Source organism: Pecten maximus, chromosome 10, assembly GCF_902652985.1.
Source record: "Pecten maximus chromosome 10, xPecMax1.1, whole genome shotgun sequence".
In the NCBI taxonomy this organism is placed as follows: Eukaryota; Metazoa; Mollusca; class Bivalvia; order Pectinida; family Pectinidae; genus Pecten; species Pecten maximus.
In genome coordinates, this window is record NC_047024.1 from 29,200,882 (window position 1) to 29,215,135 (window position 14,254).

General features: G+C 35.2%; 1 protein-coding gene across 1 annotated transcript; it reads left to right on the plus strand.

The window, feature by feature from the left end:
* Positions 1-1,560: 1,560 nt before the first annotated feature.
* On the plus strand, positions 1,561-13,946 carry LOC117336166 (ethanolamine kinase 1-like). The gene is made up of 9 exons (XM_033896558.1): positions 1,561-1,730; positions 3,001-3,263; positions 5,477-5,626; positions 8,249-8,391; positions 9,064-9,147; positions 9,804-9,964; positions 10,829-10,902; positions 11,298-11,389; positions 13,713-13,946. The coding sequence occupies exons 1-8, from the start codon at positions 1,602-1,604 to the stop codon at positions 11,371-11,373; spliced, it is 1,080 nt and encodes a 359-aa protein (XP_033752449.1). The 5' UTR covers positions 1,561-1,601; the 3' UTR covers positions 11,374-11,389; positions 13,713-13,946.
* Positions 13,947-14,254: the final 308 nt, after the last annotated feature.

Here is a 14,254-nt window from a genome sequence, read left to right on the forward strand (position 1 = left end):
TCCCCAACTATTAATAAAAAGTCTATGATAATTGTGTTGCTGATAACGTGATCACAAACTCTGCCTACTCGGCTGCTTTAGGGTATAAATCAGCTACTGCTATTAAGTCAATACTGTCCAACTGTGTAATTTCAGGTTTTAGCTCATCTAATTTATTTCACGGGCACTCGCCTCATCTGTCGATGGTAGTAGTCACGTGATAGTATATACAAATATTCTGAAGTATGATCAGGAAAAAACAATGAATCAATTGACTTATCAGAAATATTATATTTATTAGAGAGATAGAGAGAGGGGGTGACAAGAAATCATTTTGTCTTGCAACGTGTAAAGTGAAATGACTGAGGTTGTGTTTCCGGTCTTTCCCGACACCTCTTGGTATGCGAGTTCGAAACCCACGTGGGGCAGTTGCCATGCCTAGTACTGACCGTATGTCGGTGGTTTTTCTCCAGGTATTCCGGCTTTCCTCCACCTCTAAAACCAGGCACGCCCCTAAATTACCCTGGCTGTTAATAGGACGCTAAACAAAATAAACCAAACCAAATACTTCCCGACACAGACAACGCCAATTACACTATTTGCTAATTGCTATATTCAAATAGTACGTTTCGAAGGTGTCGTTTGGATAGGGAAGTACCCGAAACAGGACCCATAAATGATTTAAATATATCCAATAGATCCATTATTGATCTAAAATGCATATACAGTGTATGTAAATAATCTGGATGAAGAGGACATTTTGGAGCAAGAACCTTTCAGACGAGGAAAGGGAGGGGGTTTAGAAATTATAGCTAGTCGAATCTTCCCGACCTTTCTTAGGAAATGTTGTGCAGCTTTGGCAATTTTTGTCAGCTGGAAAAACCGTTAGGATGGCCCTCACAAAAACATCTGCATGTACGTTGATAGGATCGTAGCACGATAAATCAGCAACAGGCGTTCTTCTGAAAGTAATATATACATGTATACAATGGAAAAATAAGGAAAAAACGATAGAAATCGTCACAGGGATGCCCGCATTGACAATCAGACGAATCTATGAGATAAGCTCTAAAATGGTCGTATTTTAGTAAACTTGCTCAATTTAGTTTTCTAAGGGCCATACTTGTGATTATATTATTTACTGTCATAGATTTTTTTTTTTTTTTACATTATACCTCTAGATAGTGAGTTCTACTGGTGTTATTCAAGTGGTTTCCAAATAGAACGAAAGAAAGAGTTTTCTGACAGTTGTAAACGAAAATGTTTTTCTCCAAATGAAAATTATAAGGAGCTAGATCTACATTGACAAATAGTTGCCAGCTGAAGGGGACTATACTTTTTATTTATTTATTTACTAAATTCAAAAATCTATTAGGAATGACATTTTTTACAAAAAGATGATAGCTCAACTTGACTATAAATTAATGCAGTGTTCTGGTTTGCTTGGCAGATCCGCTTCACCGCAGGAACCCTTGACCTGCCGAGATATATAAACTAGTTACTATTTTGTCGTTACCACGCATCAAGCTAACAAATCTTCGCATGTGTTACGGTAAACCTGTATAAAGGGAAGTAACTCGCGAACACATTGCACAAACACGATTCTCAGGCTGTTGTCCAACATGGCTGAAGCTGTCAAGGAACCGCTGTATTTTGATCAAAGTATAGACGAAAGCAAGATAGAATCGGCTGGATTTGAAGCCCTGAAAAAGGTGCGACCACAGTGGGATCCGACAGGTGTAAAATCAAAGGTGAGGTCACGTGGCATCGAATTTTGTTTATCTGATGTCGACTGCTGTACAAGTACAATCATCCGATGTACCGACCGGCGGTCGATAGCTTAAGAGTATCTCTAATTTTACCATATATACATGTATATGGTAGTATATATACTCACTAGCTTGTTGATATTTCCATTCACAGCGTGTGTGTCTGATAGTGTGTTTTCTGTAAGGTCTGTCTGTGTAAGCTAACGATCATTTTGTAATAGGCGTAGATAATTTGGCTAGATAGTTTACTATATAAGCTACTTTCCCTTTGATCATTTTGGCCGTTGTATGTTCAACTGGTAGGCCATTGGGTACGATGTCGTAAATCGGTACCGTAAATACGCTTCAAACACGCACTCATGCATGCACGATCTGATTGCTCGTACTCTATAGAAAATATTGGGAAATTAGAAAATAATTTATATTCAAATCCATGCTGTAATAGATTGTGGTACGTTAAAATTATGTATTTTCAGTTTTGTTCATGATACAATTTACTCGTAAAAAGAAGCTTGATATACACATAGAATTGTACATGTCAATATTTATCAAATAACAGTACTGTAAATAACAGAAGACCCTTTAAATCTATTATTGTAGTATATATTGTCTTTGACTTCACTTATCAAGGACATACAATGTAATTATTTTAATTACTTTGAGTCAACATTAAAAATCAATTTTAAATTCCAAGGGAATAATTAAATTGCTTGCTAGTATAAACTTAAACCAGTACATTTAGTAATAGTTTAAGTATTTGACCTCATATGACCTTATAACTCCAAATGACCTCTTGATATATATGTGGACAATTAACTGCAGTTAAGTATATAAGCTGTTAGTAATGTACAAATGTACATGTAGATCTTGGTCCTTAATTTAAATCCTGTTATGCAAAAAACATGCCTTCCTTTTGGTTTTACCCATTTACTCATTTATATACATGTTGATAAAGCTAAGGTACATGCTGTTTTAAAAATAAGTTTCATTTCTGGTCGAGTTATGTGTAAAACAATAGATTTAAAAGAAGAAGAAAAAAAACCTGGAATTATAAATAATTGCCATTTGTAAAATTTATTTTTGAAGTTTAAGGTTTGAAATTATGCAAATACTTAATTCTAAGGAGTATATGTTTATGTTATATAATACCGTATTCGACCCAAAAACATGCCCTTTAAATTCCAGCTCTAATATTAATATAAGATTCAAAGCTACATTTGTTAATTTTTCTGTTTTTATTGTGATGTTTTAGGTTTTAAGTGGTGGAATTACTAATAAGTTAGTGTGTTTTTATGAAGATGGAAAATTTGGGGAAGACACAATTGTTATCAGAGTTTATGGACAAAAAACTGATTTGATCATTGACCGAGATTCCGAGAAGAAAAACATGATTGTCTTATCAAAGGAAGACATTTGTCCACCCTTGTATGCTGTCTTCAAAAATGCTCTAATGTACGGATTTGCTTCTGGTCAAGTTCTGGACGAGAAGACAGTTCGGGATACACATATTGGAAAGTGAGTTATCGTGTAACTGTAACATGTTGATTTGAATATTTTGTGTGGTATGCATATTTAATCCACTGCTGAAACTAGAACTGCAAGTTGTGTCATCATTTACCAACTTTCTTAACTCCTTGAAGTTTATAATGCATTGACATTTGTGTATATTCTATGCAATATTAATTAATTATGCTTGCACTAACTTTCTGATCAATGTCAATGTTCAGTTTCGTCTGCCCATCTATCTTTAGACATTGCTATTTTTTATGAAGCTTAAACATGTTTTGTCTCATTAGTCATTACCCAAATGGTGTGGCACTGTTTCATTACCTCAACTTTAGGTCAAGGTTGCAATTAAGGTTCAAAGGGCAAAGGATGCATTTGCTCATTATCCGATATATGTTAGAAACTATATATAGCCCTTATCACTTTATTTACCAGAAATGTTATATTAGAACTTACATAAGTATAAGAAGATACATGTATTGTTTATTACTAGATGCAGAGATGAAAATTAGTAATTTAAATGTTTTTTTACTGGTTAAGATATTTCAACATTATCTATTTTTCTTGTTTGAAGCTATAGTTTTTGTCTTTTAGCCCTGATATGATTAAAATTAGCTGCTACATATAGAGGGGGCCATGAAGCTCAGTCAGTTAAAAGAGTGCCAGTCACCTGAATGACATATAGCTACATTTACAACATGCTACGTCAGACGTAGTAAACGTAGCCATGTAACAGCTGATTTTAATCAGATTGATGCATCCCAACTTGAAAGTTTTTGAGAAATAGATGAAAATGCCCTTGTCACTTTATATGAATTTAGATGATTTGTTATTACTTATGTCATACCTTGTATTGCTTGTGTACATTTATGTCTCTTTGATCTGGTGGATAAATTTACATACAGTGCAGTATGTATATAAATGTACGTATCTAGTATATCTACAGAGAATTAAGATTAAAGACATAGATTAGAATTTACCCATAGATATCATTGCTTTGTTGACATTGGTTAAATTAATATTTGATTTATACGGTATGCATTATACAATGTAAGGACAATCCCATGAATCAACGAAATCCTTAATTCAAATTATTATGATGTTTATAGTCTATTTTATATCAGTCTGACGTTTATTGGACTTTTTAGTCCCCAATCAGGAATTGGGGTGGGGGACTATGTATAGTTTTGAGATTTGTCCATTTGTCCTTCTGTATGTTATCTTGTCTTGGCTCTATCTACTACATTGCTTGACACCGGAACTTCATACTTAGGGTATGTGTTCACCTTTATGAGGCACACATGATGCCCTGTTGTTAGGTATATATGGTGTAAGAATTGCACCTGCTGCCTCAATAGCATGATTGTAAGAGGCGACTGAATGGGGAAAATTGTATTTTCCTTTCTAGTTTCTTTCTAAACCACCGACTCTTTTTTATGTCTCCCTTGACATTGCCTCACATTTAGCCTTAAGTTAAGCGTTCGCCACTGTGAGGAAGGCTTTTGGGTTCTGTCTTAAAGTTGAAACATATACAAGAGGCTTTAAAAATGGTAGTCACTATACTTCGCCTGCTTAACACTCAGCATATTAGGAGTGCAGGATGACTGATTTGCCTATTGTCAGTATAATGTGACCGTGTGGGGTACCCTGCTGTGTGTGTTCGGCAGTATGCTTCAGTGAGGTAGCACTATAAGTCGACAAAAGTTCCAGACTATCAGGATACTTAACACAAACATACTGCAGCCTCCCAAAACACACTTACACACTCAATTACCTCAGGTATACATGTCGCACGCAAGGGAGACCATCTTTAAATGACCTTAGCTGTTGATAGGATGTTAAACATTAATGATAATTAAACCATACCAAACCAAAAGGTGTGTCAAGTGTCAAAACTAGGTAAATCTGACTTATTACCTTTGACCTACATCAAAAAATGTTTGTCCTTTCTCTATCCCCTACATAACTTTTTCACTGGAACTTCACATTTTCTTACGTGTTCACCTTAGTTATTACAAATCTATCTTGGCATATAATTTCACATCTGATGGGGGATTGTAATTCATCAGATTTACTTGTTTACATCTGTTAGTTGTTGATTAATGCCAGGCTGATTTATATTATATAAAAAAAAAAGTTGATATAAAGTCAAAATAATTTGGACTATGAAACTCTTAGCTGGTAACAAACCAGATAGATATGTTAATCTCTTGTATCTTCAGGTTAGTTGCAAAAGAACTGGTGAAACTCCAGCTGGTGAAATCCTCCGAGAGAACTGATGGATCAAAGCCAAGGAGTGAATTGTTTGATAAACTTGATGATTGGATCAGTAAAATGCCAGAAAAGTTTGATGATCCAGTAAAACAAGAAAAGTATGTTTAAATGATGTATTCATTTGTGCTCAGGTCGAACTTGATTACCGTTAGTTGGATGATTATTTACAACTTGATCATGGTCACATTTATAGTTTCTGACTTGATCCCATTTATAGCTTTTTACAAAAAATAAATTTCTACTGTATTTTCTTTGGTGATTTATGGAGGTGTGAATGGTACTGATTTTGTCGAGGAAAATTAATTTCTGGTACTAAAATGGTTATATTTGCTCATCTGGCCCAAAAAAAGTAAATCTATAATCCAATAGGCCTTAGGTCTACTGAAATCCTGAATAAAGTTGTTAATCTCACACACAGGTAATGACTTATTAATAAACATTGTATTTTTTATTGAATCTTTGTTTCTTTTAAAGCCATATAAGCCAAAAATGGTTGACCAAAAATATTTATGTTGATTGTATTTCTCTTCAGTACCTCGGCTGGCATCACTTTCTGTTGTTACATATCATATTGATTGACAGCAAGCTGTCACTTTATTTATTCAAAGAGAATTACATACATGTACATATGTATCACAGCTTGATATGTATCGCAACATACTGCCCAATAGCTGATTGTTAACATCAAATAAGATTTTTTTTTTCAGATTTGGGAATATTTCACAAAAAATCTTTGAAAAACTGAACTGAATGACATCAATGGCATGTGTTTGTGTAAACTGTATTTAATTAATTTTACCTACAAGTGAAATATATTGAAATTTGATGTAAAATGCAGAAAAGAATCTCTGTATTATCATATGTAAGAGGCACTAATATGAACTCATTGTGAATTGGGGCATGATATAAACTGTTTTAGATTTCAATTTTAAAATTAATCTATCAAACATAGCCAAATTAAAATGGGAAAGGGTACATTAACATAGCAAGGTCCTCCTGATAATAAGAAAGGAAAACTACTGATGTAAATTGATACATTAATGTGTACTAGAATGTGATTTTAAGACCATTTCACAAATTATAGATCCAAATTTACATATAACTGATAGAAAGCCAGATACTATTAACTTCTGTGTTGGGTGCATCCAGAAGTCCTTTATATTTTAATATAATGCACAGCCGCTCTCTTTAAGAAGAAATACAGTATGTAACATAATCCTGGTGGGATAAAAAATCTCTTTATATATCTGGTGTTAGTCATTCTGATTTTACTAAAGTAATGTAATTAGAGGTTAGCCAGGCATGTTATTCAGACTAGGATGAACTGGAGTACTGTAGGCTTTTTCTTTGTTGTGATTTCTTTATAACTAGGAGTCAACATATCGTGTTCATGATATGTATCCAAGATAAAACACATACCATGTTTTAATCACGAAGAAACCCCTGCAGGAGGGGGAGGGGGGGACATGCCTGGCCTGCTGTATCCCATTGCATGTCATAAGAGGTGACTAATTTTGGGTCCTACCTGTGTCTTCTGATCAGGAGACATTGGAGAGCCAAGAATAAGGCCTGCTGTATACATTACCACTGTATGTAGATCATTGAAGGTGACTTAAAGTGGACCTCTGTTTAATTGGGGAACTCTTCTGTGTCTTATATATACACTGTCGGGGACTAATTGGGGAACTCTTCTGTGTCTTATATATACACTGTAGGGGACATTGAAGAGAACAGAATAGATCTTCTGTCGACATTTCAACACTTGGGATCTTAAATCTGTCCTTTCTGTCCTCATTGCTCTGTCTGTCTGTGCTTTGTTTTCTTACTCTAGCTGTCTCCTTGACACTGGTCCTCATATGATCCTAGCTGTTGCCAGGACAAGTCCCCAAAAAAACTAAAAAAATTGCCACAAAGAAATGCTCCTCATCATTAAGTCCACTTGAGTTCATCACTTTGGTAAATGTGCTAGATTTGCTAGAATTATAGTGGGTACATGGTTAATTTTGGTATCATTTTATCTATCAAGCATTGTTGGCATTCTTCATCATTGATGATCATACTGTATTTAATTAATATTGTCTTGAATAGGGTCATATACAAGTAGGTTTATCATGGAGTGATTTACATGTAGGTCACAATTAGGTTGTAAAATCTAGGTCACATAGTGTTCTAATTAATGAATCAAAAAGGTCATGCACACAGGGCATCCAGTTGACCCTTGACTTTTAGCAATTTCAGAAGTCAAATCACTATTTCTGAGAAATCTGAAGGGTCAAAACATATGTCAAATAGACATGTCCCTTCAAACCCAAGAGTCAGATCTCAAATTGGGGAGTCAAAAACATACTCTCGAGGGTCTACAGGATGCCCTTGCACAGTTATAATATGGTATCACAGGGTCATTTTACGGGGACCAAAGGTCACCAAAGATCATAAGGGTTCACTTCTAATACAAGGTAGCACAACTGAGAACTTTCATGTACAGTGGGAAACGGTTCATGGACCACACAGGGTCACCTACAATATCCATGTCATAAGAGTATGTCAACAAGGTCATGAGTGTCACAGAGTTTCACAGTCACGAAAGGTCTGAAGGGTCATACAGGGTCACAATTAAGGTCATGCGTACAGTTCACACAACTTCATACAGGGACATATATTGATATAAAACCTCAAAGCTTATGATATTATTGAGTTTGAAATCATCAATTTCATTTCAGATTCTCAAGGCATATAAAACCACGGTCAGTACTGCAGAGTGAGGTAGCTATACTAAAGGAACACCTTGGAGCCATGGAATGTCCGATTGTGTATGCCCACAATGACCTCCTGGTGGGAAATGTGATATTCAACGAAAAATCTGGTAAAACGTTCTAAAGTTGTAGAGGAATGCTTGTTGTATTTTAACTGGTAATATCAATACTAGACAGCACTAGTACAGTCTTCAAGATTTTATAGTTTTATATTTTCATTCAAATGACATACATGTCATGTGACATGCTGAATGTCATTCATGTCTGTTCACTGTCATCTACTGTGCAGAGGTTTCCTGTCTCTTATCCTTTCAGGAATGTTTTTGGTTCATAAAATTTGCAACAATTCTGATTTTGCACCATGACAACTTATAACTAATGTTTTGGATTTTTAGTTCTGTTCAAACTCAATATGAATGCCTCTTAAGTTTTTGTATATTGGTATTTTTCCTGATATGTGTAATATATATACATGTATTAGTATATATAATATTTTTTAAAAAAAATTTTTAGAATAAGTGGGAAACTTAATATTAATGTGTGTGAATCATTAGAATGTATAGCTTTGATGACAACCTTTGATGGTGATAAGTGAAAAGTCAGAAATAAATATTGAAACTAAATACATGTAACAGTGAAATCTTGTAAATATTGATATTTGATTTTTGGTCCCTTTATATGAATGCACGCCTAAAATTCATCTCCGATATTCACCTTTGTATTTGTCATCAGTGATGTTCTGACAATAATTTCTAATTCTATGTATTGTCTGTATTTCACAGACAAAGTGACCTTCATCGACCATGAGTATGGAATGTTTAACTATCAGCCCTTTGACATTGGGAATCACTTCTGCGAGTTTGCAGGTAAGATGTGTGTAAACAGTTTGTACCTTTGCTTTTCTCACACATGTGTGACATATTTTATCTCGTTTCACATGATTATTTGATTGGGCAAGAAAGTGTACGATATCTTCTTTTCTGTGCTTCTCTACCTAAATATCCAATTCAGTAAACAGGACTTTTTCTGAGGGCTTTTTGGGGTCGTTAATGGGGTCCATTCCCAATTGGAATATTTTCGTTCAAATTCCCAAAATTTGTAGTTTAGTCCTGAAAAAATCCTTCCCAATTCGCCATTTTTCTTCACAAAATGAGACAAAAAGGCCCCATCCCAAACCAGTGAGAAAAAGCCCTGGTACAAATGCCAACTTCATGAACTATCCTGTACATATTATTACATAAGAGGCCGCATATCTTCCTATTTAATGTCAGATATTATTATCATTATGCCAACTATGTTGTTTGTCAAACGTACAGTATCTTGTTGTGTTAAAACTTCTAATTAACATGTTTGGAGTATCCAAAATATTAAGCAATTTTGATAAGTACATACATGCTGTTTAATTTCTAAGATATTATTGACACACTAGATTTGTATAAAAGATTGATGGAATGTACACTGTACTCTGTTACGACATAAAACTTATATTTAGAGGTAGTTGATGGAAATATTTGGTTCACAGGGATAGAGGAAGTGGACTACAATCTCTACCCAGACAAGGAATTCCAGATGGGATGGCTTCGTTCCTATCTACAGGCCTGGAACCAGGCACAGGGCAAATCAACTGATGTACCACAGTCGGAACTAGAAACATTTTATGTTTACGTCAACAAATGTGCCGTGGTAAGGCAACCTTTTATTAGTCTCCTACCGGTGAAACCAGGAGACTATAGGTTTCACCGCCATCTGTCCGTCTTCCGTCCGTCCAGCCGTCCACTCAGAGGGGCCACAGTGGCTGAGTGGTTAAAATGTTACAACACTTTTCACTATCCCTCTACCTATGGGTTGCCAGCTCGAAACCCACAAGGGGCAGTTGACTGGTACTGACCGTATAGGCTATTGGTATTTCTTAGGGTACTGTGGCTTTCCTCCTCCTCAAAAAACCTGGCACATCCTTTAATGGCCCCGACTGTTAATAGGATGTTAAACAAAATAAACCAATAAGAAAAGTCCACTCAGTTTTCTGCAATGTTCTCGGCTATACTTCAAGGTATGTTTTATGACAATTGGTATGTATCGGCAATATGAGTAGCTACATATCAAGTTCGAGTTTCAGAGTTTTTGGGTCTAGGTTAAGGATACTGTTACCATTTTTAGTGGGGGCCACTTTCGGACATGTATTGCTGTTGCAATACCCCACATGCTTGTGTATCTGGCAATCTCTCCATGCTTGGTAATAAGCCTAACCATGTGGGTATAGGGTAACCTGGAGTGACCAATTATATACCATATAGACTACCCTCTACATATTTCAATAAAGAGTAAAATTGAGATATTTCAATGCAGTTTAACTCTATCTGAGACGCAATCATCATCACATCTCAATACAGCAATTATCCAGGGTCACAATTTTCCCAGTTTGTTGACTGCCAAAGGAAACACATATTTTATCATTTTAAAGCAATTATTGCCTTATATAATGTTAAATAGATTGTAAATTAAAAGATTTTCAGGCATGTTTTTATTTATTGACACTTTATTTTGCAGACTGCGCATTTCTTCTGGGGAGTTTGGGCCATCATACAATCCAAGTATTCTACCATTGATTTTGATTACCTCGAGTAAGTGGAGTGGAAAAATATGCTCTTAGCAAAGACTTGTGTTATTGATATACTGGGTGTGTTATTGATATACTGGGTATTTTGTTGTTTGTTTTATATACAAACCCAATAGATAATATATGAAATGAGTTTTGTAGAATTCCAAATATCCTAACAAGATCAGTTCAACACGAAGAAATATTGATTGAATTGTGCCATCAGCAGTATTTATAATTGAAAGAACAATTCTTGTTTCACTGGTACAAGAGCTTATTCCACTTTAGCATCAGACAGGCATGTATTGTTCCACCCCTCGATAACTTTGTCCTTGGTGTGTAATACATTCATTGTAATTTTGTTCTGTTTGTTTGTTTTTTACAATTTAAAAGTTTTTTCTTGTAATATTGTTTTGATAGGTATGCTGTGATACGATTTGGTGAATACTTCAGAAGAAAAGAGGAATTTCTATCATTAGAAGTACCAAGCAAATAAATGGATTTTCCTGAAGGTAAGATTCGTGATGATAATGGTGCTAATAGCCTATAATAAATCCATCTAGACATTAGGGAAAGAAATATTGTAAGTTATCTGCAAAATATACTTAATATTTCTTGCTCAAGTTTTTTTGCATGAACTCCATTGAATAACCATATCCCATTGAATCAAATAAGAAGCTTGAGTCACAAGATTGGACTTCAAAAACGTGAAACTTTTACACACAGGTGTTTGATACGTTCCTATGACCCAGAATGAGCAAAATAACCCAGTGTCTGACCACTAGATACTAATGAAAAACGTTAACCCCAGTGTCCGACCACTAGATACTAATGAAAAAATAACCCCAGTGTCAGACCACTAGATACTAATGCAAAAATATCCCCTGTGCCTGACCACTAGATACTAATAAAAAAAACTAACCCCAGTGTCAGACCACTAGATACTAATGAAAAAATAACCCCAGTGTCAGACCACTAGATACTAATGCAAAAATATCCCCTGTGCCTGACCACTAGATACTAATAAAAAAAACTAACCCCAGTGTCAGACCACTAGATACTAATGAAAAAATAACCCCAGTGTCAGACCACTAGATACTAATGAAAAAATAACCCCAGTGTCAGACCACTAGATACTAATGAAAAAATAACCCCAGCGTCTGACCACTAGATACTAATGCAAAAATAACCCGTGTCAGACCACTAGATACTAATGCAAAAATAACCCGTGTCAGACCACTAGATACTAATGCAAAAATAACCCCAGTGTCAGACCACTAGATACTAATGCAAAAATAACCCCAGTGTCAGACCACTAGATACTAATGCAAAAATAACCCGTGTCAGACCACTAGATACTAATGCAAAAATAACCCGTGTCAGACCACTAGATACTAATGCAAAAATAACCCCAGTGTCAGACCACTAGATACTAATGCAAAAATATCCCCTGTGCCTGACCACTAGATACTAATAAAAAAAACTAACCCCAGTGTCAGACCACTAGATACTAATGAAAAAATAACCCCAGTGTCAGACCACTAGATACTAATGAAAAAATAACCCCAGTGTCAGACCACTAGATACTAATGAAAAAATAACCCCAGCGTCTGACCACTAGATACTAATGCAAAAATAACCCGTGTCAGACCACTAGATACTAATGCAAAAATAACCCGTGTCAGACCACTAGATACTAATGCAAAAATAACCCCAGTGTCAGACCACTAGATACTAATGCAAAAATAACCCCAGTGTCTGACCACTAGATACTAATGCAAAAATAACCCCAGTGTCAGACCACTAGATACTAATGCAAAAATAACCCCAGTGTCAGACCACTAGATACTAATGAAAAAATAACCCCAGCGTCTGACCACTAGATACTAATGAAAAAATATCCCCTGTGTCTGACCACTAGATACTAATGCAAAAATAACCCCAGTGTCAGACCACTAGATACTAATGAAAAAATAACCCCAGTGTCAGACCACTAGATACTAATGAAAAAATAACCCGTGTCAGACCACTAGATACTAATGAAAAAATAACCAGTGTCAGACCACTAGATACTAATGAAAAAATAACCCTTGTGTCTGACCACAAGATACTAATGCAAAAATAACCCCAGTGTCAGACCACTAGATACTAATGCAAAAATAACCCCAGTGTCAGACCACTAGATACTAATGAAAAAATAACCCTTGTGTCTGACCACAAGATACTAATGCAAAATAACCCCAGTGTCAGACCACAAGATACTAATGCAAAAATAACCAGTGTCAGACCACTAGATACTAATGAAAAAATAACCCCAGTGTCTGACCACTAGATACTAATGCAAAAATAACCCCAGTGTCAGACCACTAGATACTAATGCAAAAATAACCCCAGTGTCAGACCACTAGATACTAATGAAAAAATAACCCGTGTCAGACCACTAGATACTAATAAAAAAATAACCCCAGTGTCTGACCACTAGATACTAATAAAAAAATAACCCCAGTGTCTGACCACTAGATACTAATGAAAAAATAACCCCAGTGTCTGACCACTAGATACTAATGCAAAAATAATCCTTATGTCTGACCACCAGATCACTAATGAAAAAATAACCGTGTCTGACCACTAGATCACTATTGTTAATTTTTTCATTCACCAACTCGCCATTGTAGTTTATCTTGCAACGTACTTGTTCCAACAGTTGATTTAATCATTAGCTCTCTTTTTTGGGATTGCTCGTTAAGCTCATATTATACAATGATGTAAGTAATATAAAATTAATCAATAGTACAAATGATGGATAGGTTCCATAAAGAATGTTGTCTTTTGTAGATTTGGTGGATGGTTGATCAAGATGCTTTGGGATGGAATCCAATGCACTACCTCACTTGCTTGGCAGATAATTCTAGGAGACACACTGTTAGATTATACTTCTATAATGACATTTTATTATATGCTCAATTGTAGTTTTTTATTGAAATATATTTTTTAACTCACAGAGTATTGGGACAGCATCAATGATTTTTTGTGCCTATATTTCCATTTGATAACCATCTTTAGGTGAAGGGGATGGTTTACTGTTAAAACATTTTCTATTTGTGGTTGGGTACGATGTTACTTTTGGTAAGCACGTTTATTGATTAACGTTTTGAATACTTACTGTTTTGGTTATCAACCGATATTGAGTCCATTTGATCAGCTATACAGATATTAATATGGGTGCTGTGCTCAATTTAGATCTCTTGGTAGAAAAATACTTGGGCATATGTAACGTATGTATGTATATATAGAAAATATTAGATATATTTGGATGATATTATATGTATGTAGGCCATTATGTATACCTACAATATGTTCAGTAATATTTTTATCGT

Coding starts and splice junctions, on each gene's coding strand:
- LOC117336166 (XM_033896558.1), top strand. CDS start 1,602: ATGGCTGAAGCTGTCAAGGAACCGCTGTATTTTGATCAAAGTATAGAC. Junction 1,731..3,000: donor CGACAGGTGTAAAATCAAAG/GTGAGGTCACGT, acceptor GTGATGTTTTAG/GTTTTAAGTGGTGGAATTAC. Junction 9,148..9,803: donor TCACTTCTGCGAGTTTGCAG/GTAAGATGTGTG, acceptor TTTGGTTCACAG/GGATAGAGGAAGTGGACTAC.